The 25,674-nt window shown below is 40.6% G+C and overlaps 1 protein-coding gene across 1 annotated transcript; it reads left to right on the top strand.

Annotated features, from left to right (window-relative positions):
• The first annotated feature begins 5,413 nt into the window (after positions 1 to 5,413).
• On the top strand, positions 5,414 to 25,012 carry LOC127098334 (uncharacterized). Its single transcript, XM_051036899.1, has 6 exons — positions 5,414 to 5,524; positions 5,751 to 6,008; positions 14,376 to 14,489; positions 24,143 to 24,256; positions 24,483 to 24,740; positions 24,815 to 25,012. Exons 1-6 carry the CDS (start codon positions 5,414 to 5,416, stop codon positions 25,010 to 25,012), a joined length of 1,053 nt encoding a protein of 350 aa, XP_050892856.1.
• The last annotated feature ends 662 nt before the right edge of the window (positions 25,013 to 25,674 follow it).

The raw sequence follows: 25,674 nt of genomic DNA, 5'->3' as shown, positions 1-25,674 counted from the left end.
CAAGTTATTATTTTTGTGTTTGAACGGATGAACCCGTTGCCTACGTACCTTTCCATGGAAGGTAAGGATCAAAACGCCGTAGTTCGGCTAAAAGATTTCCAAAAGTATGTGAATTGATTTTAAAACAAAAGCCCTAAGGTCTTTCGTTATCCACGGGAGAAAACTCAACCTTATACAAACAACCAGTCCACCATGTGAGAAAAGCTTCGACGTACTAGAGGGGTTAACCCTGTTTTTAGTACGGAAGTCTTACAGTTCGATCACTAAGGACAAAAGGTGAGATTAACATCAACCAACTAGGATAAATCAAACCTATGGCTAATGTATGAAAACTTATCAAGAATGGACAAAGCCACAAAACAATTGAATGAGTGAAGTTAATTGATTATGAGTATTCACAAAAGATGGTCAAAGTATGATTAGAATTCAATTCAAAAGAAGTATTGTGAAAATGAAGTTTGAAAAGTCAAAGGCATAGTGCCTAGGTTTCTAATTTGAAAAGAGAATGAAAATGTTTGCACAACAATTATTTCAGGTTTCGAAGTTAACATGTGAAAAGGGAGTTTGGAACAAAAAGGGTGAGGGTGAAAGAGTGTAAAACTTCTTAGATGTTCACCTCTTGAAATCACATGGAAGATGATTCAAGTGTGTCCTTTGGAATAGGCAACAATGCACATAGCAAATAAGCAAAACAATTGGATACCGGATGCCAATTACTGGACTTATACCAATCTCACTGAAGCACAAAAGAAATGGATACCGGATGCCAATCTATCTGGACTTATACCAATCTCCTAAAACACAACAATGATACCAGATGCCAATCACTGGGCTTATACTAGTCTCACAAAGGAAAACAAAACATGGATATCAGACGCCAATCTATCTGGGCTTACTCTAATCTCCCACAGATGATCATGGGAAACAAATGCCAACAACATGGACTTACAATTGAATCCTCACATACCACAATCAATCACAAGCAATAAGCAAAGAGGACATAAGTGGCCAATGAAATGGTCTTACACTCAATCCCTTCCAAATCATAGGAACCATGGCCAATGAATGGACTTACAGTTGATTCCTCAATGGACAAACAAAGATGTGTCACAATGATATGAAATGATGATCATGCAATAATGAGCAATTAATGATGATAAATGCACAAAGGCATACAAGCAAACATGCACAGGTGAACCAAGCAATCAATCAAGCAAGTCAAATAGCACACACTATACACAAGCAATTAGGCTCAAGCAAGGTTAGACTTTACAGTCAACTGGAATGGGGTAAATGTTGCTCTTAACCTTAACATTGAGGGTTAAGGTGAAGCAGATGAAAAGGATATGAGAGGTGTGCCTCATAGCTTCTATCCCTGGTCAGGGAGAGCTTCGAATGATAGAAGGTGTGGGAGTTCAGAAAGTAGGAACTCTCTCCACAATTTATTGACTCTATAGATCTTGGGTTAAGATCCACAATGCATCAACATGTTATGTGAGCAAAGGGATGACACACTGAATAGTAGGAGATGGACTACACATCTCTTTTATCTACCAATTTCCTTATCAAAGGACTTTTCCTGCTTAGCACAAAAATAAACACACAAGAACATAGCCTCTTAAGGAGGACTTCAGACAGGTGCCTGGCCAAGTAACAGGCCAGGTCTTCCAGACTACATGAAGAAGAGAGGTTATACCTAAGTGGTTAAGCAACCAAGCAAAAGCAAGTTCAAAGTGAACTTAAGCAACTAAGTGTACCTGTGGAACATCAAACAAATCAGTATACAACTCAGATAAACAACCAACAGTTAATATCAACAGTCAACCAATAAGCAAAGGCATAAGCCACAATGTGTAAACCAAAAATCAAACTCAATTGAGTCAACATCAACCTACAAAACACACATTAGTGATCAAAAGCAAATGTCAAATGCTCTCAAGATGAGGCATCATCAATTGTGTAACTTGAATGTGTAACCTGAAACAAGAGCTTCAAACATGAGAGGCAAACCACTAGGTCAAAGCCTAGGGTCAAAGATGGATAAAAAATTCAAAACAGAACATGAAAGTTAACATGAATCAACTTTAATCAATTAAGAATATAATCCAGAAAGTCTCATATCAATAGCATCAACCAAATTCATTTCACAAATCAATCATGGCAAGGCATGCAAGTTGGAAACACATTGAAGAAACAGAATGAACACAAGCATATTAATTCCAAAATGGTTCAATAAATCTCAAGAAAAATCATGGCTAAACAGCACACATCCAAGGATCAACACACCAAAAAACATGGCATTTGGACAAGTATAAGCATGGCAATCAAATTCATCAAGTCAAGGTAAGCACAAACAAGCTCAAATGAGGCACAAATTGATACATCAACTTAAGGCAATCCTAAAACAGAAATGACAAGTGATAAATGACTCAAACCAAAGCCACAACAAACTTCAATGTGTCTAGAATTAATGTGCAAAATTTCAAGTTCATATGATAAAGCATAAGCATTTCACAAATCATGAAAGTTCAACACTCTTCAAAAGTCCACAAATGGTCAACCAGCAAAGAAAATCTCAAACAAATCAGAAATGGATCTAAAAATTCTACAAAAAATCATGATCATTCCTAACATCCAGAAGAGGCATCATGCAAAAAAAAATCACATCATTTGGCATTTAATTGGCATGGTAAAGAAAATCAACAAGTTGGACAAGAAATGGTGTGACACACATTGTCACACCTACATTAAACAGATCATATCTCAACAACCATAAATGCTAAAAATGCAAACTCAACACCAAAATGTCCAGGAATGAATCTAGTTTAAGCATGTCAATTTTCAGATTCATTGGATCAACCATCATTATTTCTCAAAGAAAATGGCAAGCAAGGTACAAGATAGCACATGTATACACAAACCCTAGGCCAAAACAATTTTCAACCGTGCACAAATTCTGGAAAAATAGCCAAAAAATAGTAGACATCATGAGGAGAACAATGGAAAAAACCACACATTAATTGGATGCATATTTATGGAGTTATGAATTTTTAAGTGAAGAGAAAAAATAAAAAAAGGTGATGAAGCATGAATGTGAATGGATGAAGCATATGAAATAAAATGCAAAAGGATTAATTGGATTTGGCTGAGCCAGGGATCGAAGCGGGTGAGGCATTTGAAACAGGCGCGTTTCCTAGTGAAACGCACCGTTTCACTTAAGTCTAATTGGCACTGAAAAGCGCTCCCAGCCAATCAATGAGCCACGTGAGTGCCAAATGTACCAATGCATGAGCATAAACAAGGAAACACATGCAAACCACGCCCATGAAGATCAAAGCAGTTCTGGAAACAGAAACCCTAGAACATTCAAACACATTCATCGTGTTCATCATCCTCAAGAACAAACCATCACAGAAATTCACAATGAGCATACCAATAGACTCGTCTCACATCATACATCACGGATCAATGATTATCTTAACCTAATTCTACACATGTTCAAAGAATCGAGCAAAGGAAGTTTCACATGCCAAACTTATAATCATCATAACTAAATCATTACTGCATGAAATTCAAAGATCTAAAACTCAGCATGATCAGCATTAAAGGATCTACAACTTGCATACATCAATTTCACGAATCATGAGCATCGAATTCTGACCTTAATTGAAGTGCAGAAATGAAATCAATGGATCTAGGCCTGGAAAAGCTGAAACAGATCTTTCTCAACTCTTGAATGAATGGATGGATGAAGAATTGTAGCTCAACAGTGCTTGATCTCGCTTGGATCTTCAACTGCCATGGATGAACATAAACTTCAACAGCTTCGATTCTTGATGAATTCTTCTGGATCTTGCTTCAATCTACTTCCACAATGCTTATGGATGATGAACAAATCAAGAACAAAGCAAAGGATATGAAGAATTTGGATGAAAAAGTTTGAGAGAAATTTGAGAGAAAGTTTTCAGATATGAAATTATGAAGTGTTGTTATCATTTTCTGTTAGGATTATGATTATATATGCTCTGCTAATGAAGCTCTTAATCCTGATTAGGCTAATGCAAAGGATTAGTGAAATTGGAGTGTTTGTGCAAATTGGCTAATTCACCCCTCATGCATGCATGAAATGCTACAGTGCACGAAATTTGAACCTAATTCACTCCAAATGCTATTTAGGACCAAGTGCAAGTGAAAAAATGTATGGACAATGCAATATTTTTGAATTTGGATTTTCCCTCCAAAATTCAAATGAAATTCAAATGAAAATGCCAATATTTTTGTGATGGAAATGCATGATATATGATGCATGAATTGGATAGTAGAGATCAAGAGAGAAATGTTACAAAAAGAACCACTTCAATTGGCCTTTTGGTTCAAAAGTTATGCAAGCTTGAAGTTCAAATTCACTTGGCCATGTTTTGATCATAATTCCTTAACCACAAATGAGAAATGGATTATCTTGGACTTTTTGGAAATGGGAAAGAAAGATCTACAACTTTCATGTTCAACAAAATTTCATTTGAAGCATTTTTGGTCATGTAATCTTGAGGAGAAAACCTTTCCATTTTTGGCAAATTCAAATTATAGGTCACTTTCTATTTTTGGAAAGTTTTCATCTGACTTTATTTTCTTAAATGTTGATGTTTGAAATGTCAAATGAGACTTGTTTGAACATGAATGAAGTATTTCTAGGCTCTTCCCACTTCCAAATCCAACAGTTGACTGAGCAGTTGACTGGTTAGGGCTTCAGTTGACTGAAGAATGCCTTGATGAGATTCAAGCCTCTACCACTTGGGATTTTGATTCAAAATGATGTCATAGCTCATATGAACTCTTGTGAATGATCATGGTGCCCAAATTCTTCAGAATGGCCACCATCTATTGCTCATTGAAATGCATTGACTGCCTTGACCTGTAATTGCTTCATCTGCAAGTAACAAGGTTAGATGACATATTTTTGTACTTTTGGTTAGTAAACAAATGAAAAGCAATGATATACAAATGCAAAACATGCTTGGTGATCAAGAAATTACTCTCAAAAGATGACCCACCCACAGGGAAGGAGCAAGGTGCACAATGATCCTTGAGGCAATGATATGATATGATAGGATGCCATGAGGGATCTTAGGGACAAAATTGGGGTCTTACACAACCCAATTTGGTGGCTTGTCAATTTGGGCTAAGTCAAACGGGCCCAAAGCCTTTAGTATCACATGTGGCCGACATTGTATGGTCTGGTCGATCATTAAATTCTGATGAACATAAAGCCTACCTTCGTTTCTGCAAGTCCACTCAACGCTATGAACTTCCTGTGTTCAAGTTTCAACAGTCCTTTTTAACAATAGCTGATTTTGACGAAAGGTGGGCCATCTACCAATGTTAAGCCTTTTCCAGCGATATCTTTCTCCAGAATATGATCGATGCCTTTTTCAACTTCGCCGATGATATACCGCCTCCTCCACCGTCTATGAATGCTTCCAACACCATAATCCAAACTGACAACGTCTATGAAGCCCCAAGAAAGGTAAACATTATTCTTTCATTCCTTCTTTCCCTACGAATGTAAAAAACTAAATGTTTTTGTTGTTAGGGTTGAACAAGGGTTCCCCCATCTGAACCAGCCTTGGTTAAGCCCTCGAAGAAGCAACGGGCGACATCGACTCGAAAATCGAAGGTACTTAGTATCAATATACTCAAAAGGTTTTCTATTCTAACAGTTTTATCACCTTCTTACTTGTCTTATGATCCAGGTTCCTGAAGAGGTCCCTTTGGTCGACAACGAGGAGTCTGACGGCAGTGTGCATTCGCATATTTTCTCGACGTCGAAGGTACCACCAATAACTCCTCCTACTCTAATCCGAAGGAGGAAAGCTCAGGCTAAAAAGACCTCTTCGAAGGCGACTACTTCGATTATGAACCCAACAGTCCCAGATGACCTTGAGGAGGTCTTTGCCCCTCATGATCCAGATAGAACTCCTCCTATTTCTCCGCCTCACGTGGCCCCTCAGGTATTCGTCCTTCTTTGTTTCCCACCAACTTGTGGGATTATTTTTGACGTAAGTTCTAATTCTTTATACCCTAGGAACATATGGCTGATTCGACTCCGACCGAACCTGTGGCAGAAGAGAGGGGCGACAATCAAACTGTTGAGGTTGTCTTGAGCCCACAAAAGCAAATTGAGTTTCAAAGTGTCTCGCCTGAGATCCAACAAAATCCCATTTCTCAACCACCCCAAGACCTCCAAATGTTGTTGACGAAGGGAGTTCTACCGACATTTTGACTCCGGAAGAGATCATGGCTATCAAGCAACATAATCCAGCGGGGGCTCTAAGGAAACTACAACAACTTCCTCAACTTTTGACCGAGGCGCAACCTTCGTCCTCAACTATGGCTTTTTCTTCGAAGATGGATGTCGCTGCCACTCTCACACTCCAATAATTGAAGGACCTATTATTCGAGCGTGAATTTTTTTGTCGTCCTTGATGAAGAATAAGGTTTATCCCGTGACGTCTTTAAGCTCCTTGATGCACTTGCACTTCATGAGCTTCTTGCCTCGATTGTCAAGTATTTTGTCGAGTTGGAGGCTTTCTTTACTTAATTTGTCAAGGACCTTAACCTTCATCGGAATGCTGACTTTCAAATCAAAACGAAGCTCAATGAAATGAGGCTTGAGTGGGATTTCAGTGAAGCATGCGGAAAAAAAACTTAGTGACTTTGAAGCCAAGAAAAAGGAGCGCCTCTGCCAACAACAAACCTTCGACCAACAAAATTCGGACTACCAAGCGCTGATAACCAGACTTAACAAGAAAATTGCTGAGGTGAAAGCACAAAAGGCTTCCTTAGAGACAGCTAAAGAGCTTCCTGCATAAGAAGTCATCGACCGTGGAGTTCTGAAGGGGATATCTCATGGCAAAAAAGCCCTCAAAATCGAGGCTAGCATCAAGGAACTACAAGGGAAGAAATTTTTTCTAGATAGTCGAATTGGTCACGAGACCACCTCCTTTGAGGATTTCAAATCTAGATTTCCCGCCTGACTTTATCTTTGTATTGGTTTTGTAAGGTCGGTAGACCATATTTTATAATGCCTTTTAGGCTATTTAAACGAATTAATGAATATTTTCGTTATGTTTGGACTTGAATCTCTTATAGCATAGATTTATATTTCTTCAAATATTTCGCATTTACCCTTAAGACCCTTCGATCCATGCCTAGTTCCTGAATCTCATTGGCGTTGTTAGTAAATGTTCGGATTACTTGAAATGGTCCCTCCCATTTTGGAGACCATTTTCCTAAGGTTTCGACGCGGTAGAATGGGCTTAAATAACAGTAATGAGACAAATTTTGGTCCCTAAGAGACCTCATGATGCAAATGTATGCATGCAAAAGATACAACAAACTCTGTGGGGAATACTGATCCACAAAGAAGAAAAGACGATCCATCGGAGTAATACACTCACCAGGAACAGAGACTCTAACAAGACTCTCACGGGGACTCTTATTGGGGATAGAAAGAAAAAGAATGCGTGAGCAGGACACGACTCTGAATTAGGGGAAGACAAAACTGACACAGCGTGAGCACGACACAACTGGACTGGAGACCTTACTGGGGAAAGAAGGACTCAAACTGGGGATAAGAAGAATTCCAAAGGAAAACACATCCATTGGAAAGACTCGAGCTGACTCACGAAATGCATGTACTGGGGAGAACGCCAATACAACAACACGAATAGAAACACAACTCCGCTGGAGAAATCTAGAAAAGACTTTCCAGGGGAATCCAAAGGATGAGATGTTACCGGTTAGTGAGTAACAGGCTCGGGAAGAAAGAATATCTAAGACCTGTGTACGGGTGAGAGATATCAATCAACCAAATCATCTGAGAAAGACCTGAAAAAGGTACATCAACTCAGGAAAATCTGACTCCACCAGGGACCAAGATCATAATAGGGAGCAAAAAGGAAGGAACACCAAGGATACCGGGTTGTAGGTATGTAACAGGTGACCGACCAAGGCGTGAATTGGTGTGTGTTCCAAAACACTCATCATCCTGAAGAAAGCTAGAAAAGCAGACTTGTTTATAGGATGGACATTTGATTCTGTAAAGAATGTAAATCTTACTCAGTTGGGGAAACAAACAAAGGATTCGACAAAAGAGTGCATGAGATATATTATCTATAGCCGTCAAAACGTAGATAATATACTCGCATGGAAGATTATCCTGAACCGGGTTGTAGGTTGTTTATAGGATAAAAACCCGACATCGTGAATTGGTTTGTGTTCCAAAACACTCATCACCCTGAAGAAAGCTAGAAAAGCAGTCTTGTTTATAGGATGGATATTCGATTCCACAAGGAATACGAATCTTACTCTGCGGAGAAAACAATCAAAAGATTGACCCAAGAGTGAACGAGATATAATATCCATTACCGTCAGAACATGGATAGTATACTCACATGGAAGATTATCCTGAACCGGGTTGTAGGTTGTTTATAGGATAAAAATCCGGAATCGTGAATTGGTTTGTGTTCCAAAACACTCATCATCCTGAAGAGAGCGAAAGCAAACTTGTTTATAGGATGGACATTCGATTCCACAAGGAATACGAATCTTACTCGACTGGGGAAACACGAAAGGCTTCGACCGAAGAGTGAATGAGATATATTTTTCATTACCGTCAGAACGTGAATAATAACCTCGAGAGGAAGATTATCCTTAACCGGGTTGTAGGTTGTTTATAGGATAAAAATCCGAAAAGAAAGGCATCGGGATACCAAACTAGGTATATAATGATGACCAATCAACAGGGAGCCACAACATTACCAACAAGAGGGTAAATGAAAGAAGACTCGCCGGGGATACATTGATGAAAATCAATGATCCGGGGAACACAATCACTGACAAAAGGTGAAAGGTCCCACTGGGGATAAAATTGCTAGCATACGGCAATCATCCACAAAAGCTTTGCTGGGGATATAAGTGCTCATTCAAGCAACTTAACCAGAAGCAATGGGGAATATCAACATCGAAATACCAAATGAAGATAACCACAAAGAGGGGATTACATCTACCAAAAAACTGGATAGAAAACCACAGAAGAGTAACTGTCATCGGTTGGGATGAACAACAAAGTTAACTCTGCTAGGGGAGAAAACAGGGTTTATACTACCGGTTCGTAGGTAGAAAACCACAAAGATAGGACTTACGACTGCTGGTTTGTAGGCAGAAAGCCAAAAATTCCACTGAGGATAAGATGAATGAGCGCCGGTTTGTAAGCAATTATCCATTTATACCTCAGGGAAACACGAGAGACAATTGAAAAAGGCCAATTTAGGACCAAACCAAAAAGGCGGACTGAATCAAGACTCATCCTAATGAGGATATAACTCAAAAGGGAAAACCCGTCCCAATGTGTGTGTTGGGAGGGAACGGAAAAAACCGTCATCCACGAGGATGTATCTCAGTGGGGAAATGGCATGAAAGGATAGACTCTTTCTGCTTAAGGGCTGACTCTATTTTGAGAGATTAAACACCCGACATCTGCTTTGGGAGATCTACTGGGGAGATCTGCATCACCATAGCAGGGAACAACAAACAAAAGATATATGGCAAAAGATGCAACATGAATATCTGAATGTTTATGATTATGCATGAATATGCGTGATTTATGTTTGATGAATGCTGACAAAACAGACATATCTAACACAAACAGAGTCCAGGAATAAACGCCCGGTACTACACTTCCAGGGGAAAAACCAACTGGAAAGCCAATCTGCTGGAGATCTTCAAGCTGAAAAGCAAAGATCTGCGAGGAGGCAAAAGATCAGGGATATCACGAAACCACAAAATCTCTGAGTGATGGATCACCAAATCGACCCAACTGGGGGACAAAAAGTCACAACAGGCATAAACAGCCACAAAGACAAATCTGTTGGGGAATGGGAGGAATCCCAAAACATCTGCAGGGGAACCAGAGTTCACTGCACAAGCGAGAACTGTCATGAAAGCAACTCCAAATAATTCCATTGGGGAACAACCCACAAAGGGAGAACAGATCAACCATGTAGAATCCAACTGCACAAGCAACTCTACTGGGAACGCTGACAGCCATTCCATTGGGGAATAACCCACTGAGGAGGGAGGAAAAGATTACACAAATAGATTCTGCAATAAGCCACTCTACTGGGGATAAAAAGGATCAAAAGCATCAGGGGATCAACCAAATCTCTGGATGAGACCACCAACCGACCCTACTGGGGAAACAGAGGTTTCAACAAGCAGAAACTGCCACAAAAGCAACTCTGTCGAGGATACCAGCTCTGGCGGAGACTCTGAGGGGATATCCACTCTTTTGGGGATTTTGCATAAATACAATCCACTAAACCACAAATCTACTGACGGCTCCACTGGGGAAAATCCACTGAAGAATCCACTGGGGATATGGAGGAGAGCTGGGGATCAACCACCAAATGCTACACCTTCCGAAAAGGAAACCAACAACTGCGGAGGAGGAAAAGTCACTGCTCTGCTGAAGGCTGAACGCTCTGATGGGGAGATATAGCATAAAATGCAGTATATCATATCAACCACTCTGCAGGCGACCGCGCTGAGGAAAGTGACGGGGTACCGGGGTCTCAAACCACCAACTACCGAATCTTCCAAAGGAAAACACCCATGCTGGGAAGATAATACTGCTGGAGAAGAAAACGAAGTCTTCAACAAGCACTCTGCTTAGGGAACAACCCCAACAACAACTCTGCTTGGGGAACAACCCCAACAACAAATCAGGAGAAAGAGGATACAGCCAAGCCAGGAATATGAACAAATGTCTTACCTGCTGGAAATCATGCCACCCTTGGGAGAGCACTGAGATATTCTTGAGTATCCTTTCATCATTGTGAATGTTCACTTTGTTTAAAACAATAGTTTGAAAAATTTATTTGTTTAAAACAATGACATTTTATCAATTAAATCATGCAAAACATTTGTTGAATTGAAACAAATAAGAATGCAAATAATTGGATAAAAGCCCAAATTGATTTGATGGAATGGTAGCCTGCGAATGGCAAGACTCCATAGATCTGTACAAATTTGAAATCAGTGATATATATTGGAAGAGGGCTACATTGAACATAATGATCCTTTCTCTACCAATTTGAATCTCGATGTATTCGAAGCTTCAGTTGACGACGAATCGAGAATCTCTGACGAAAAGACGGTTGCGGAACAGAAAGTCTTGTCAGGATGCAGTTACTTGCCAAATCCCTAATTTTTGCCTAGATTGCCCCAGGGTGAGGTACTCAATCTAGCGGGATGCAAATATACTTTTTTTTTCTCATGTCTCTAATTTTTGCCTGGATCACCCTTGCGGGTTTTCCACCGAAACGCTCATTTTTGCCTAAGCCGCCCTTTCGGGTTTTCAACTTAGCGAGCTATTCTGTTTTTCTTTTGCATATACCTTTTTTTTAGGCAAAGTATTTCTTGACTGCATCTGAATTCACAGGACGAGTGAAATCCTCCCCATCCATTGTTGTAAGCATCAAAGCTCCGCCTGAAAAGGCTCTCTTGACAACATATGGACCCTCGTAGTTTGGAGTCCACTTGCCCCTGGAATCGGGCGCGAAAGACAAAACTTTCTTGAGCACGAGGTCACCTTCTCGGAACACACGAGGCTTGACCTTCTTATCGAATACTTTCTTCATTCTCTGCTGATATAACTGACCATGGCACATGGCAGTCAATCGCTTCTCTTCAATCAAATTCAACTGGTCATAACGACTCTGAATCCATTCAGCATCAGTCAACTAGGGATTTGAGGGTATACTTCTTCTTCTTTTTTTGATTTTTTTTTCTTTTTTTTTCTTTTTTTGATTACATTTGTAATGCCCCAGTTTGACTGTTCTGCTGATTCTCATGATACAGCTGAATGAGCTTCTTTTCGTGCTCAAGAAGGCGGGAAATCTCGCCAGGAATCCCCTTCAACATCATCTTCCTCTGCCTCAAATACAAGGAATTCAAGATTGGGAGATGGCGTTGGATCATTATGTTCAATGGGTTTAGAAATCCATGCATAATGATTTTGGTTAATAAAAACTTCAGAATTTAAACAAGCAAATCGTTATGCAGATGAAAAGCTGTTTTTATTCTTGTTTTTATGGTTTTTTGTGATCACTGATTTCATGCAAAAAAGCAAAAAGTGAAAACAAATGGAAAAACAAATGTTTAACAATGCATTAATTGAATGAAATATCATTGTATAAATGCCGCCAACAATGTCATCACTTCTCCTTTTGGCATGGGAGAAGGGTTTTGAACAAAGTGAACAATTACTCTGATCTATGGATGACTGCAGGAACATCTACAGCGACCCAATTATGGCAGACACCACCAGGAATGATGAAGTTGCTCAAGTCCTCTACATCCTCTTCCAAGATAGCAGCAGCTTCTTCAGTTTGATCAGCATGGATGAAACCTCCACTCTTGAACAAACCTTGCTCGTTGAATGCCCCAGAGGAATAGCCAATGCCAGCCCGGGATTTGTTGTCTTCAAGCTCGATCATCTTCCCTAAACCAGCAACTGCACCACATTCAATGGCCAGTTTCGCATCTTTGTAGGAAGAAAATGAAGGAGACTTCTTCTCAATCGGTTCAGCAATAGATAAAGCTTGGAAAGGCGTTCCAACTTCATCCTCAGCATCAATATATGAGAAAGAAGACAGGTGGCTAACCAGGAGAGCCTTTTCTCCCCCTACCACAACCAGTTTCTTGTTCTTGACAAATTTCAGCTTCTGGTGTAGGGTGGATGTCACGGCGCCAGCCTCGTGAATCCATGGTCTGCCAAGGAGACAGCTATAAGATGGGCGGATATCCATAACCTGGAAGGTAACTTGGAAATCACTTGGTCCAATTTTGATTGGGAGATCAACTTCCCCAATCACAGTCTTACGCGACCCATCAAAAGCTTTCACAACAACACCACTCTGCCTCATGGGAGGCCCCTGATACGACAATCTCGAAAGAGTGGTCTTTGGCAATACATTTAGAGATGATCCAGTGTCCACCAGCATGTTGGACATGGCATCAGACTTGCAGTTCATAGAGATATGTAGAGCCATGTTGTGGTCTCTTCCCTCCTCAGGGAGATCAGCGTCACAGAAACTCAAAGTGTTGCAAGCAGTAATGTTTGCAACTATACTATCAAATTGTTCTACGGTGACATCATGATCAACATAAGCCAGGTCCAAAACTTTCTGCAGAGCCTCCCTATGGGGTTCTGAATTCAGCAGCAAAGATAGAACGGAGATTTTGGACGACGTTTGTAGAAGCTGATCTACAACGTTGTACTCACTCTTCTTGATGAGCCTCAGCATCTCATCACATTCTTCATTCACAACGCCACTCGGGCCAAGAGAAGAAGCAGGAGTCTTTTGTACAGAGGAGGGTTTGGCAACAGCAAGTGCCGGATTCTGAACATTCACAACCGTCCCAACCAGACGCTCAGCAGAATCAGAAGCGATGTGAGGCTTCGGGGGTGCAGAGAACACACGACCACTACGGGTCAACCCGCTCACATCATCAATATTAACAACCGAAGTCGAAGACAATGGCACTTCCTTCCCATCTTCCACAGCAACGGGATTGTATCTGAACGGAACTGCTTTATCCGAAGAATAAGGCACAGGGCCTGCAGGCTTGATTATCAGAGAAGGAGAGACCTTCGGCTTGCTACCATCATAACGGATGACAACAGGCTCGGGCAGCTTGAACACAGGGGAAATAACATTCACTTCTGGTTCATCTTCATCAACATTACGGTTCTGAAGAATCTCTATGGTACCTTCGTCCAATAGCTCTTGAAGCTCTCTTCGCACCTGACGACACCCCAGACGATTAACAGAGCAAATGCGGATTGTCATGATCATGCTCCATATAGCTGTATTCACACAGCAAACGATGCAACTCGACCAATGACTGTCTAATATGACTGACATATTTGACTTTATACTTCCCAGGGCAATCCTGGACCATGTTCACTGATTTCCCATGCTCGGGCAATGGGTTCTTCGTAACATTGGGGCCTGAGTCCTCGAAGCTCAGAATGCCGCATCGCATAAGGTCTTGAACCTTAGTCTTCAACTGAAAGTAATTCTCAACATCATGGCCCAGAGCGCCAGAATGATAGACACAGTGCAGATCAGGCTTATACCACCACTGAGGGTTGACCGGTATAGCCGGAGGATCTCTCGGAGTAATCAGCTTCCGCTCTATTAAAGAGGGATACAACTCTGCATAAGACATGGGAATCGGATCGAAACTGATCTTCTTCCTATCATAGTTAATATTAGCCTGATTACTGGTGCTACCACGAGGCTGGTAAGCCTGTTGCTGTGGACGAGGCTGTTGACGATACTGTTGAGAAGATTGTTGCTGATTGTGTTGCTGCTGATGATATTGCTGATGTTGCTGATGTTGATAATTATCCCAGAAAACAGGTGCTATACTAGCCACCTGGTGCTGATGACGCACTGGCTTCCTCTTATCAGAGGGTCTCTTGGATTTAACATGGGATTGCACAGCATGTGCCTCCCCATCCTTCTTCTTAAACGCCCCATACCGTTTAGAAGAGCTCTCATCCTTACTCAACCGTCCTTCACGGACACCTTCCTCCAGACGCATCCCCATGTTCACCATCTCGGTGAAATCAGAGGGAGCACTCGCTACCACCCGCTCATAATAGAATGAGCTAAGAGTCTTCAGAAAGATCTTAGTCATCTCCTTCTCTTCCAGCGGAGGAGTAATCTGAGCAGCCAACTCTCGCCACCTCTGGGCGTACTCCTTGAATGTCTCTTTGTCCTTCTGGGACATGGCCCTGAGTTGATCACGGTCAGGCGCCATATCAACATTATACTTGTATTGCTTGACGAAGGCTTCGCCAAGATCGTTGAAGGATCGGATGTTTGCACTATCAAGGCTCATGTACCAACGAAGAGCCGCACCGGACAAACTATCCTGGAAATAATGGATCAGCAGCTGATCATTATCTGTTTGCGTAGACATTTTCCTGGCGTACATAACCAGGTGAGCGAGAGGGCAGGTGTTCCCCTTATATTTTTCAAAGTCAGGAACTTTGAATTTAACCGGGATCTTCACACCGGGAACAAGGCAAAGTTCAGCAGCAGACTTGCCAAACAGATCTTTCCCTCGGAGGGTCTTCAATTCCTTTCGCAGCTCGAGGAATTGGTCGTTCATCGCTTCCATCTTCTCATTGACATCTGGGCCCTCAGACGGCTCAGAATGATAGATGGTGTCGTCTACCCTGGGAACGGTATGCACGACAGGAGGAGGAGCAGCAAGGACCGGGCTAGATGCCGGCATAGAAGCAAAGGTCGGAGCTGGAATATCTGGCATGAAACCCGGAGGCATACCCCACGGAAACCCGGCTGGCATGGCATTCGGCACAAAGTGAGCACTAGCAGCTGGTACAGTCGGAGCAACCACTTCTGATATAACCGTCCTCTGGGGAGGAGTTGCAGGAGGCGGAGAAGGTTGATTCTGAGCAGACAGAAACTGCTCCATCAGAGCACTCAAACGGGCGACTTCTTCCTTCAGCTCTCTGTTCTCTTGTTCCAATTGATCCATCACTCTAGCAGAATTGGCTCTGGTATAGTACCGGTGAGTCAGCTTGTCTTCAAAATAAATGAAGAGCACAGAGTTAGGCCACAGACAAGAAGACCAGAAGAACCTGCTTATGCAAAATGATGCATGTAATGCTTGTGCATATGCTTTGTTTTTATTTCAAGGAACTTTTAGGGTATTTATTTGCAAATTTGAATATTTAAGCATTTTAATTTCATATGGAAAATTTCTCATCAAATATATTTGAAACAAAGAAGTACAACATTTTTGACTATTACAAGGGATAAGGAAAATAAACATCCTATGGATCCCTAAAAGCTCGGGATGCTGGAAGATGAGATGCACAAAGCTTCTTGATCTCTCTCTCATAGGCAGCTTCCATGTCCTCCTTCTCCTTTGCAAGTCGATCATACTTTCTCTTCCAGAATTTGGAAGACTGAGGAAGCAGAGAAGTCCAAGTATCATTCGGATCGTCAATCACCTGATGCTCGAGAAACTCAATCAGAGCGTCCTTCTCCTTGATTTGCTGAAGCAGTTCTTCTCTTTCACGGATCCAGGCACGTGAAAGGTCTTCTTCTCTCAACTCCTCTACGCCTTGGTTAGGGAGGATTGACGGCCCAGCCACATCCAACGGTGTAGGTCTCGGATGATCATACGACATAAGGTACTCGGCAGCTCTCTGTGTGACCCAAGAGGTATATGGCTCCAAAGCGATGCAATTCTTTGGACCCAACTCGTTTCTACCCTTCTTGTGAATATTGCGCCAAGCGCGGACAAATCTGGCTTTCAGGCCTTGGGGATCTTTACCCTCCTGAAAGAACACACCTTCTAACAGAATGTTATGAGGTTTATCCTTTAGGGGGAACCCAAGCTGACGACGTGCTAAGATAGGATTGTAGCTGATCCCTCCACATGTACCAAGAAGAGGCACATTAGGGAATTCACCACAATAATCAATGATCTGAACTATATCATACACGCGATCATACCAAGAGATATCATCATTAGTGAGAGACATGAGTCTCTGAGACCACCGTAGACATCCCTTGTTCTCCTTGAAAGCAAGCGTCTGCGGCAAGTGAGAAATAAACCACTTGTATAGCAGAGGCAAACAGCACACAATAACTCCTCCACCCTTTGCATTCCTCAGATGCAAAGAGAAATAAGCATCACCCAACAGAGTCGGAACGGGATTAAGAACTGAAAAGATCCTAATGGCGTTCACATCCACAAATTTGTCGATGTTGGGGAACAATACCAAACCATAGATGAGCAGCACAAATAAAGCCTCAAAGGCATCCTCACTCATGGCCTTCCCATAAACGGTAGCTTGAGCGATGAGGAAATCAGAAGGAAGACCCTGAATTCCACCTTTGGTAGTCAGATTAGCTTTAATCAGAGATTCATCTATGTGCAACAAGTTTGCAATCTCTCGAGCAGTCGGAATACTCTCTAGGCCACTGAACGGCACCTGATCCAGAATCGGAATACCCAACAGATGAGAATACTCCTCCAAGGTAGGCAACAGCTGGAAGTCCGGGAAAGAGAAGCAGTGATACAGAGGATCATAAAACTGCGCCAGAGTACTCATCAGTCCCTCATCAACCTGAGTAGTCAACAGAGGCAGAAGCTTCCCATAACGAGCCTTGAAACCCAAGGGATCTAATACATAAGATGTCAGATTCCTTAACTCTTTCACATCAGGTTGTCTAAAGCTGTACTTCTTTGTATGCCTTTTTGGTCTTTCCATGTCTGAAAATTTTGCAAATAAACCCTTTTAAGTTCCTTGAATTTTTTTTTTCTGATGGCATGGATGCAGATGAATGCATGAATGCATGAATGCAACAATCACACTCAAGGATCAAGCAAAACACACCAGACAAAGGTCATGGGAAAGCTCATTGTATCCCTAATATGAATCAGCCATTTTGGTGGATTTAGGTTTACACCTTATCAACACCCAAGTTCCATTGATATTAACGGTACATGAACCGACTCAAACATCCTTAATATCAATCATCCATTTTGGTGGATTTAGGTTTTCACCTTATCGACACCCAAGTTCCATTGATATTAAGGTTGTCTGAACGACTCAACCATGAATCACGGGTTTGCTGAGAGTCACGAGCATGGAGTCTCGGTTAAGAACCACCCAAAGGGAGTGTACTAGGGTTTAAACCTGCCGAACATGTTCTATCAGAGGTTCCCATAATCATCGTCCCATCTTTCGAATATTATCGGAGGAACGAATACTCGTATTCCAAAAATATTCTCAAGAGAGACTCTCATGAGTGTAGTATCGCGTAACAATCGCATCAGATCTTACATCTGAACGACCTCCGCACTACGTCCTAAAAATAGGCCAAGATGGGCTTGGTAAACTAAGGTCCTTAGCTTCTAAGGCACATGATTGAAAGAATAATGCCTAACCACAAATAACTTGTGTGACATTATTAATCCAACATGACCTCCACCAAGTGAATGGACTCGCAAGTCAACTGGCTAAGGAATACTCCACACCAGTCAACAAGACTATGCCATTCTCCTATCCTAAGATGCACTCGAGTTCGGGTATAGAACTCATCTCACAGAGACCACCAAAGCAAACAGCAATTGTATATCAAGCAATTCAAACATTACAATCAATACAGTTATCCCAAATTGTACAAAAATATGTCATATAACAAATAAACAATATCATACAACAAGGGTGAAAAGTTGGCAAAACCCACTGAGGAAGGTCTAATGTTATCCCCAGCAGAGTCGCCACTTTTCTGTAGCGGTGTATTCGTCACTTTATGATTTATTGATTAAACCAAAAGCAAAGCATACAATGAATCGAGTCGCCACCGCACTTTTATTTATCCAAAGGATTGGCTAAAAAGCGAACAAAAGCCTAAGAAGTTTTACACATAGAAAACTAATGAAAAGATCAGAGAATCTGGGTAAGGGGTAAATTACGCAATGGGAAGGTGTTAGGCACCCAAAACGTCCTAGGTACTCCTAGGGAGCCCTTTTCACAATTGTTGTATGAAATGTTATTTGTTTATGAAATATTTATTGTGCAAACATGGATGGAAAGGATGAGAAAAGAATATACAAGTTATTATTTTTGTGTTTGAACGGATGAACCCGTTGCCTACGTACCTTTCCATGGAAGGTAAGGATCAAAACGCCGTAGTTCGGCTAAAAGATTTCCAAAAGTATGTGAATTGATTTTAAAACAAAAGCCCTAAGGTCTTTCGTTATCCACGGGAGAAAACTCAACCTTATACAAACAACCAGTCCACCATGTGAGAAAAGCTTCGACGTACTAGAGGGGTTAACCCTGTTTTCAGTACGGAAGTCTTACAGTTCGATCACTAAGGACAAAAGGTGAGATTAACATCAACCAACTAGGATAAATCAAACCTATGGCTAATGTATGAAAACTTATCAAGAATGGACAAAGCCACAAAACAATTGAATGAGTGAAGTTAATTGATTATGAGTATTCACAAAAGATGGTCAAAGTATGATTAGAATTCAATTCAAAAGAAGTATTGTGAAAATGAAGTTTGAAAAGTCAAAGGCATAGTGCCTAGGTTTCTAATTTGAAAAGAGAATGAAAATGTTTGCACAACAATTATTTCAGGTTTCGAAGTTAACATGTGAAAAGGGAGTTTGGAACAAAAAGGGTGAGGGTGAAAGAGTGTAAAACTTCTTAGATGTTCACCTCTTGAAATCACATGGAAGATGATTCAAGTGTGTCCTTTGGAATAGGCAACAATGCACATAGCAAATAAGCAAAACAAATGGATACCGGATGCCAATTACTGGACTTATACCAATCTCACTGAAGCACAAAAGAAATGGATACCGGATGCCAATCTATCTGGACTTATACCAATCTCCTAAAACACAGCAATGATACCAGATGCCAATCATTGGGCTTATACTAGTCTCACAAAGGAAAACAAAACATGGATATCAGACGCCAATCTATCTGGGCTTACTCTAATCTCCCACAGATGATCATGGGAAACAAATGCCAACAACATGGACTTACAATTGAATCCTCACATACCACAATCAATCACAAGCAATAAGCAAAGAGGACATAAGTGGCCAATGAAATGGTCTTACACTCAATCCCTTCCAAATCATAGGAACCATGGCCAATGAATGGACTTACAGTTGATTCCTCAATGGACAAACAAAGATGTGTCACAACGATATGAAATGATGATCATGCAATAATGAGCAATTAATGATGATAAATGCACAAAGGCATACAAGCAAACATGCACAGGTGAACCAAGCAATCAATCAAGCAAGTCAAATAGCACACACTATACACAAGCAATTAGGCTCAAGCAAGGTTAGACTTTACAGTCAACTGGAATGGGGTAAATGTTGCTCTTAACCTTAACATTGAGGGTTAAGGTGAAGCAGATGAAAAGGATATGAGGGGTGTGCCTCATAGCTTCTATCCCTGGTCAGGGAGAGCTTCGAATGATAGAAGGTGTGGGAGTTCAGAAAGTAGGAACTCTCTCCACAATTTATTGACTCTATAGATCTTGGGTTAAGATCCACAATGCATCAACATGTTATGTGAGCAAAGGGATGACACACTGAATAGTAGGAGATGGACTACACATCTCTTTTATCTACCAATTGCCTTATCAAAGGACTTTTCCTGCTTAGCACAAAAATAAACACACAAGAACATAGCCTCTTAAGGAGGACTTCAGACAGGTGCCTGGCCAAGTAACAGGCCAGGTCTTCCAGACTACATGAAGAAGAGAGGTTATACCTAAGTGGTTAAGCAACCAAGCAAAAGCAAGTTCAAAGTGAACTTAAGCAACTAAGTGTACCTGTGGAACATCAAACAAATCAGTATACAACTCAGATAAACAACCAACAGTTAATATCAACAGTCAACCAATAAGCAAAGGCATAAGCCACAATGTGTAAGCCAAAGATCAAACTCAATTGAGTCAACATCAACCTACAAAACACACATTAGTGATCAAAAGCAAATGTCAAATGCTCTCAAGATGAGGCATCATCAATTGTGTAACTTGAATGTGTAACCTGAAACAAGAGCTTCAAACATGAGAGGCAAACCACTAGGTCAAAGCCTAGGGTCAAAGATGGATAAAAAATTCAAAACAGAACATGAAAGTTAACATGAATCAACTTTAATCAATTAAGAATATAATCCAGAAAGTCTCATATCAATAGCATCAACCAAATTCATTTCACAAATCAATCATGGCAAGGCATGCAAGTTGGAAACACATTGAAGAAACAGAATGAACACAAGCATATTAATTCCAAAATGGTTCAATAAATCTCAAGAAAAATCATGGCTAAACAGCACACATCCAAGGATCAACACACCAAAAAACATGGCATTTGGACAAGTATAAGCATGGCAATCAAATTCATCAAGTCAAGGTAAGCACAAACAAGCTCAAATGAGGCACAAATTGATACATCAACTTAAGGCAATCCTAAAACAGAAATGACAAGTGATAAATGAATCAAAACAAAGCCACAACAAACTTCAATGTGTCTAGAATTAATGTGCAAAATTTCAAGTTCATATGATAAAGCATAAGCATTTCACAAATCATGAAAGTTCAACACTCTTCAAAAGTCCACAAATGGTCAACCAGCAAAGAAAATCTCAAACAAATCAGAAATGGATCTAAAAATTCTACAAAAAATCATGATCATTCCTAACATCCAGAAGAGGCATCATGCAAAAAAAAATCACATCATTTGGCATTTAATTGGCATGGTAAAGAAAATCAACAAGTTGGACAAGAAATGGTGTGACACACATTGTCACACCTACATTAAACAGATCATATCTCAACAACCATAAATGCTAAAAATGCAAACTCAACACCAAAATGTCCAGGAATGAATCTAGTTTAAGCATGTCAATTTTCAGATTCATTGGATCAACCATCATTATTTCTCAAAGAAAATGGCAAGCAAGGTACAAGATAGCACATGTATACACAAACCCTAGGCCAAAACAATTTTCAACCGTGCACAAATTCTGGAAAAATAGCCAAAAAATAGTAGACATCATGAGGAGAACAATGGAAAAAACCACACATTAATTGGATGCATATTTATGGAGTTATGATTTTTTAAGTGAAGAGAAAAAATAAAAAAAGGTGATGAAGCATGAATGTGAATGGATGAAGCATATGAAATAAAATGCAAAAGGATTAATTGGATTTGGCTGAGCCAGGGATCGAAGCGGGTGAGGCATTTGAAACAGGCGCGTTTCCTAGTGAAACGCACCGTTTCACTTAAGTCTAGTTGGCGCTGAAAAGCGCTCCCAGCCAATCAATGAGCCACGTGAGTGCCAAATGTACCAATGCATGAGCATAAACAAGGAAACACATGCAAACCACGCCCATGAAGATCAAAGCAGTTCTGGAAACAGAAACCCTAGAACATTCAAACACATTCATCGTGTTCATCATCCTCAAGAACAAACCATCACAGAAATTCACAATGAGCATACCAATAGACTCGTCTCACATCATACATCACGGATCAATGATTATCTTAACCTAATTCTACACATGTTCAAAGAATCGAGCAAAGGAAGTTTCACATGCCAAACTTATAATCATCATAACTAAATCATTACTGCATGAAATTCAAAGATCTAAAACTCAGCATGATCAGCATTAAAGGATCTACAACTTGCATACATCAATTTCACGAATCATGAGCATCGAATTCTGACCTTAATTGAAGTGCAGAAATGAAATCAATGGATCTAGGCCTGGAAAAGCTGAAACAGATCTTTCTCAACTCTTGAATGAATGGATGGATGAAGAATTGTAGCTCAACAGTGCTTGATCTCGCTTGGATCTTCAACTGCCATGGATGAACATAAACTTCAACAGCTTCGATTCTTGATGAATTCTTCTGGATCTTGCTTCAATCTACTTCCACAATGCTTATGGATGATGAACAAATCAAGAACAAAGCAAAGGATATGAAGAATTTGGATGAAAAAGTTTGAGAGAAATTTGAGAGAAAGTTTTCAGATATGAAATTATGAAGTGTTGTTATCATTTTCTGTTAGGATTATGATTATATATGCTCTGCTAATGAAGCTCTTAATCCTGATTAGGCTAATGCAAAGGATTAGTGAAATTGGAGTGTTTGTGCAAATTGGCTAATTCACCCCTCATGCATGCATGAAATGCTACAGTGCACGAAATTTGAACCTAATTCACTCCAAATGCTATTTAGGACCAAGTGCAAGTGAAAAAATGTATGGACAATGCAATATTTTTGAATTTGGATTTTCCCTCCAAAATTCAAATGAAATTCAAATGAAAATGCCAATATTTTTGTGATGGAAATGCATGATATATGATGCATGAATTGGATAGTAGAGATCAAGAGAGAAATGTTACAAAAAGAACCACTTCAATTGGCCTTTTGGTTCAAAAGTTATGCAAGCTTGAAGTTCAAATTCACTTGGCCATGTTTTGATCATAATTCCTTAACCACAAATGAGAAATGGATTATCTTGGACTTTTTGGAAATGGGAAAGAAAGATCTACAACTTTCATGTTCAACAAAATTTCATTTGAAGCATTTTTGGTCATGTAATCTTGAGGAGAAAACCTTTCCATTTTTGGCAAATTCAAATTATAGGTCACTTTCTATTTTTGGAAAGTTTTCATCTGACTTTATTTTCTTAAATGTTGATGTTTGAAATGTCAAATGAGACTTGTTTGAACATGAATGAAGTATTTCTAGGCTCTTCCCACTTCCAAATCCAACAGTTGACTGAGCAGTTGACTGGTTAGGGCTTCAGTTGACTGAAGAATGCCTTGATGAGATTCAAGCCTCTACCACTTGGGATTTTGATTCAAAATGATGTCATAGCTCATATGAACTCTTGTGAATGATCATGGTGCCCAAATTCTTCAGAATGGCCACCATCTATTGCTCATTGAAATGCATTGACTGCCTTGACCTGTAATTGCTTCATCTGCAAGTAACAAGGTTAGATGACATATTTTTGTACTTTTGGTTAGTAAACAAATGAAAAGCAATGATATACAAATGCAAAACATGCTTGGTGATCAAGAAATTACTCTCAAAAGATGACCCACCCACAGGGAAGGAGCAAGGTGCACAATGATCCTTGAGGCAATGATATGATATGATAGGATGCCATGAGGGATCTTAGGGACAAAATTGGGGTCTTACACAACCCAATTTGGTGGCTTGTCAATTTGGGCTAAGTCAAACGGGCCCAAAGCCTTTAGTATCACATGTGGCCGACATTGTATGGTCTGGTCGATCATTAAATTCTGATGAACATAAAGCCTACCTTCGTTTCTGCAAGTCCACTCAACGCTATGAACTTCCTGTGTTCAAGTTTCAACAGTCCTTTTTAACAATAGCTGATTTTGACGAAAGGTGGGCCATCTACCAATGTTAAGCCTTTTCCAGCGATATCTTTCTCCAGAATATGATCGATGCCTTTTTCAACTTCGCCGATGATATACCGCCTCCTCCACCGTCTATGAATGCTTCCAACACCATAATCCAAACTGACAACGTCTATGAAGCCCCAAGAAAGGTAAACATTATTCTTTCATTCCTTCTTTCCCTACGAATGTAAAAAACTAAATGTTTTTGTTGTTAGGGTTAAACAAGGGTTCCCCCATCTGAACCAGCCTTGGTTAAGCCCTCGAAGAAGCAACGGGCGACATCGACTCGAAAATCGAAGGTACTTAGTATCAATATACTCAAAAGGTTTTCTATTCTAACAGTTTTATCACCTTCTTACTTGTCTTATGATCCAGGTTCCTGAAGAGGTCCCTTTGGTCGACAACGAGGAGTCTGACGGCAGTGTGCATTCGCATATTTTCTCGACGTCGAAGGTACCACCAATAACTCCTCCTACTCTAATCCGAAGGAGGAAAGCTCAGGCTAAAAAGACCTCTTCGAAGGCGACTACTTCGATTATGAACCCAACAGTCCCAGATGACCTTGAGGAGGTCTTTGCCCCTCATGATCCAGATAGAACTCCTCCTATTTCTCCGCCTCACGTGGCCCCTCAGGTATTCGTCCTTCTTTGTTTCCCACCAACTTGTGGGATTATTTTTGACGTAAGTTCTAATTCTTTATACCCTAGGAACATATGGCTGATTCGACTCCGACCGAACCTGTGGCAGAAGAGAGGGGCGACAATCAAACTGTTGAGGTTGTCTTGAGCCCACAAAAGCAAATTGAGTTTCAAAGTGTCTCGCCTGAGATCCAACAAAATCCCATTTCTCAACCACCCCAAGACCTCCAAATGTTGTTGACGAAGGGAGTTCTACCGACATTTTGACTCCGGAAGAGATCATGGCTATCAAGCAACATAATCCAGCGGGGGCTCTAAGGAAACTACAACAACTTCCTCAACTTTTGACCGAGGCGCAACCTTCGTCCTCAACTATGGCTTTTTCTTCGAAGATGGATGTCGCTGCCACTCTCACACTCCAATAATTGAAGGACCTATTATTCGAGCGTGAATTTTTTTGTCATCCTTGATGAAGAATAAGGTTTATCCCGTGACGTCTTTAAGCTCCTTGATGCACTTGCACTTCATGAGCTTCTTGCCTCGATTGTCAAGTATTTTGTCGAGTTGGAGGCTTTCTTTACTTAATTTGTCAAGGACCTTAACCTTCATCGGAATGCTGACTTTCAAATCAAAACGAAGCTCAATGAAATGAGGCTTGAGTGGGATTTCAGTGAAGCATGCGGAAAAAAAACTTAGTGACTTTGAAGCCAAGAAAAAGGAGCGCCTCTGCCAACAACAAACCTTCGACCAACAAAATTCGGACTACCAAGCGCTGATAACCGGACTTAACAAGAAAATTGCTGAGGTGAAAGCACAAAAGGCTTCCTTAGAGACAGCTAAAGAGCTTCCTGCATAAGAAGTCATCGACCGTGGAGTTCTGAAGGGGATCTCTCATGGCAAAAAAGCCCTCAAAATCGAGGCTAGCATCA

This window comes from Lathyrus oleraceus, chromosome 1 (genome assembly GCF_024323335.1).
Source record: "Lathyrus oleraceus cultivar Zhongwan6 chromosome 1, CAAS_Psat_ZW6_1.0, whole genome shotgun sequence".
Lineage (NCBI taxonomy): Eukaryota > Viridiplantae > Streptophyta > Magnoliopsida > Fabales > Fabaceae > Lathyrus > Lathyrus oleraceus.
Note: the sequence above shows the minus strand (reverse complement) of the source record. Positions and strands in the feature narration are given on the sequence as shown.

What these genes read in the sequence shown, in the direction of transcription:
- LOC127098334 (XM_051036899.1), top strand. Translation starts at nt 5,414, where the DNA reads ATGATCGATGCCTTTTTCAACTTCGCCGATGATATACCGCCTCCTCCA. An exon ending in TCTATGAAGCCCCAAGAAAG is followed by an intron (nt 5,525 to 5,750) that starts GTAAACATTATT and finishes CTTATGATCCAG; the next exon opens with GTTCCTGAAGAGGTCCCTTT. An exon ending in ATAATTATCCCAGAAAACAG is followed by an intron (nt 14,490 to 24,142) that starts GTGCTATACTAG and finishes ATCTTTCTCCAG; the next exon opens with AATATGATCGATGCCTTTTT.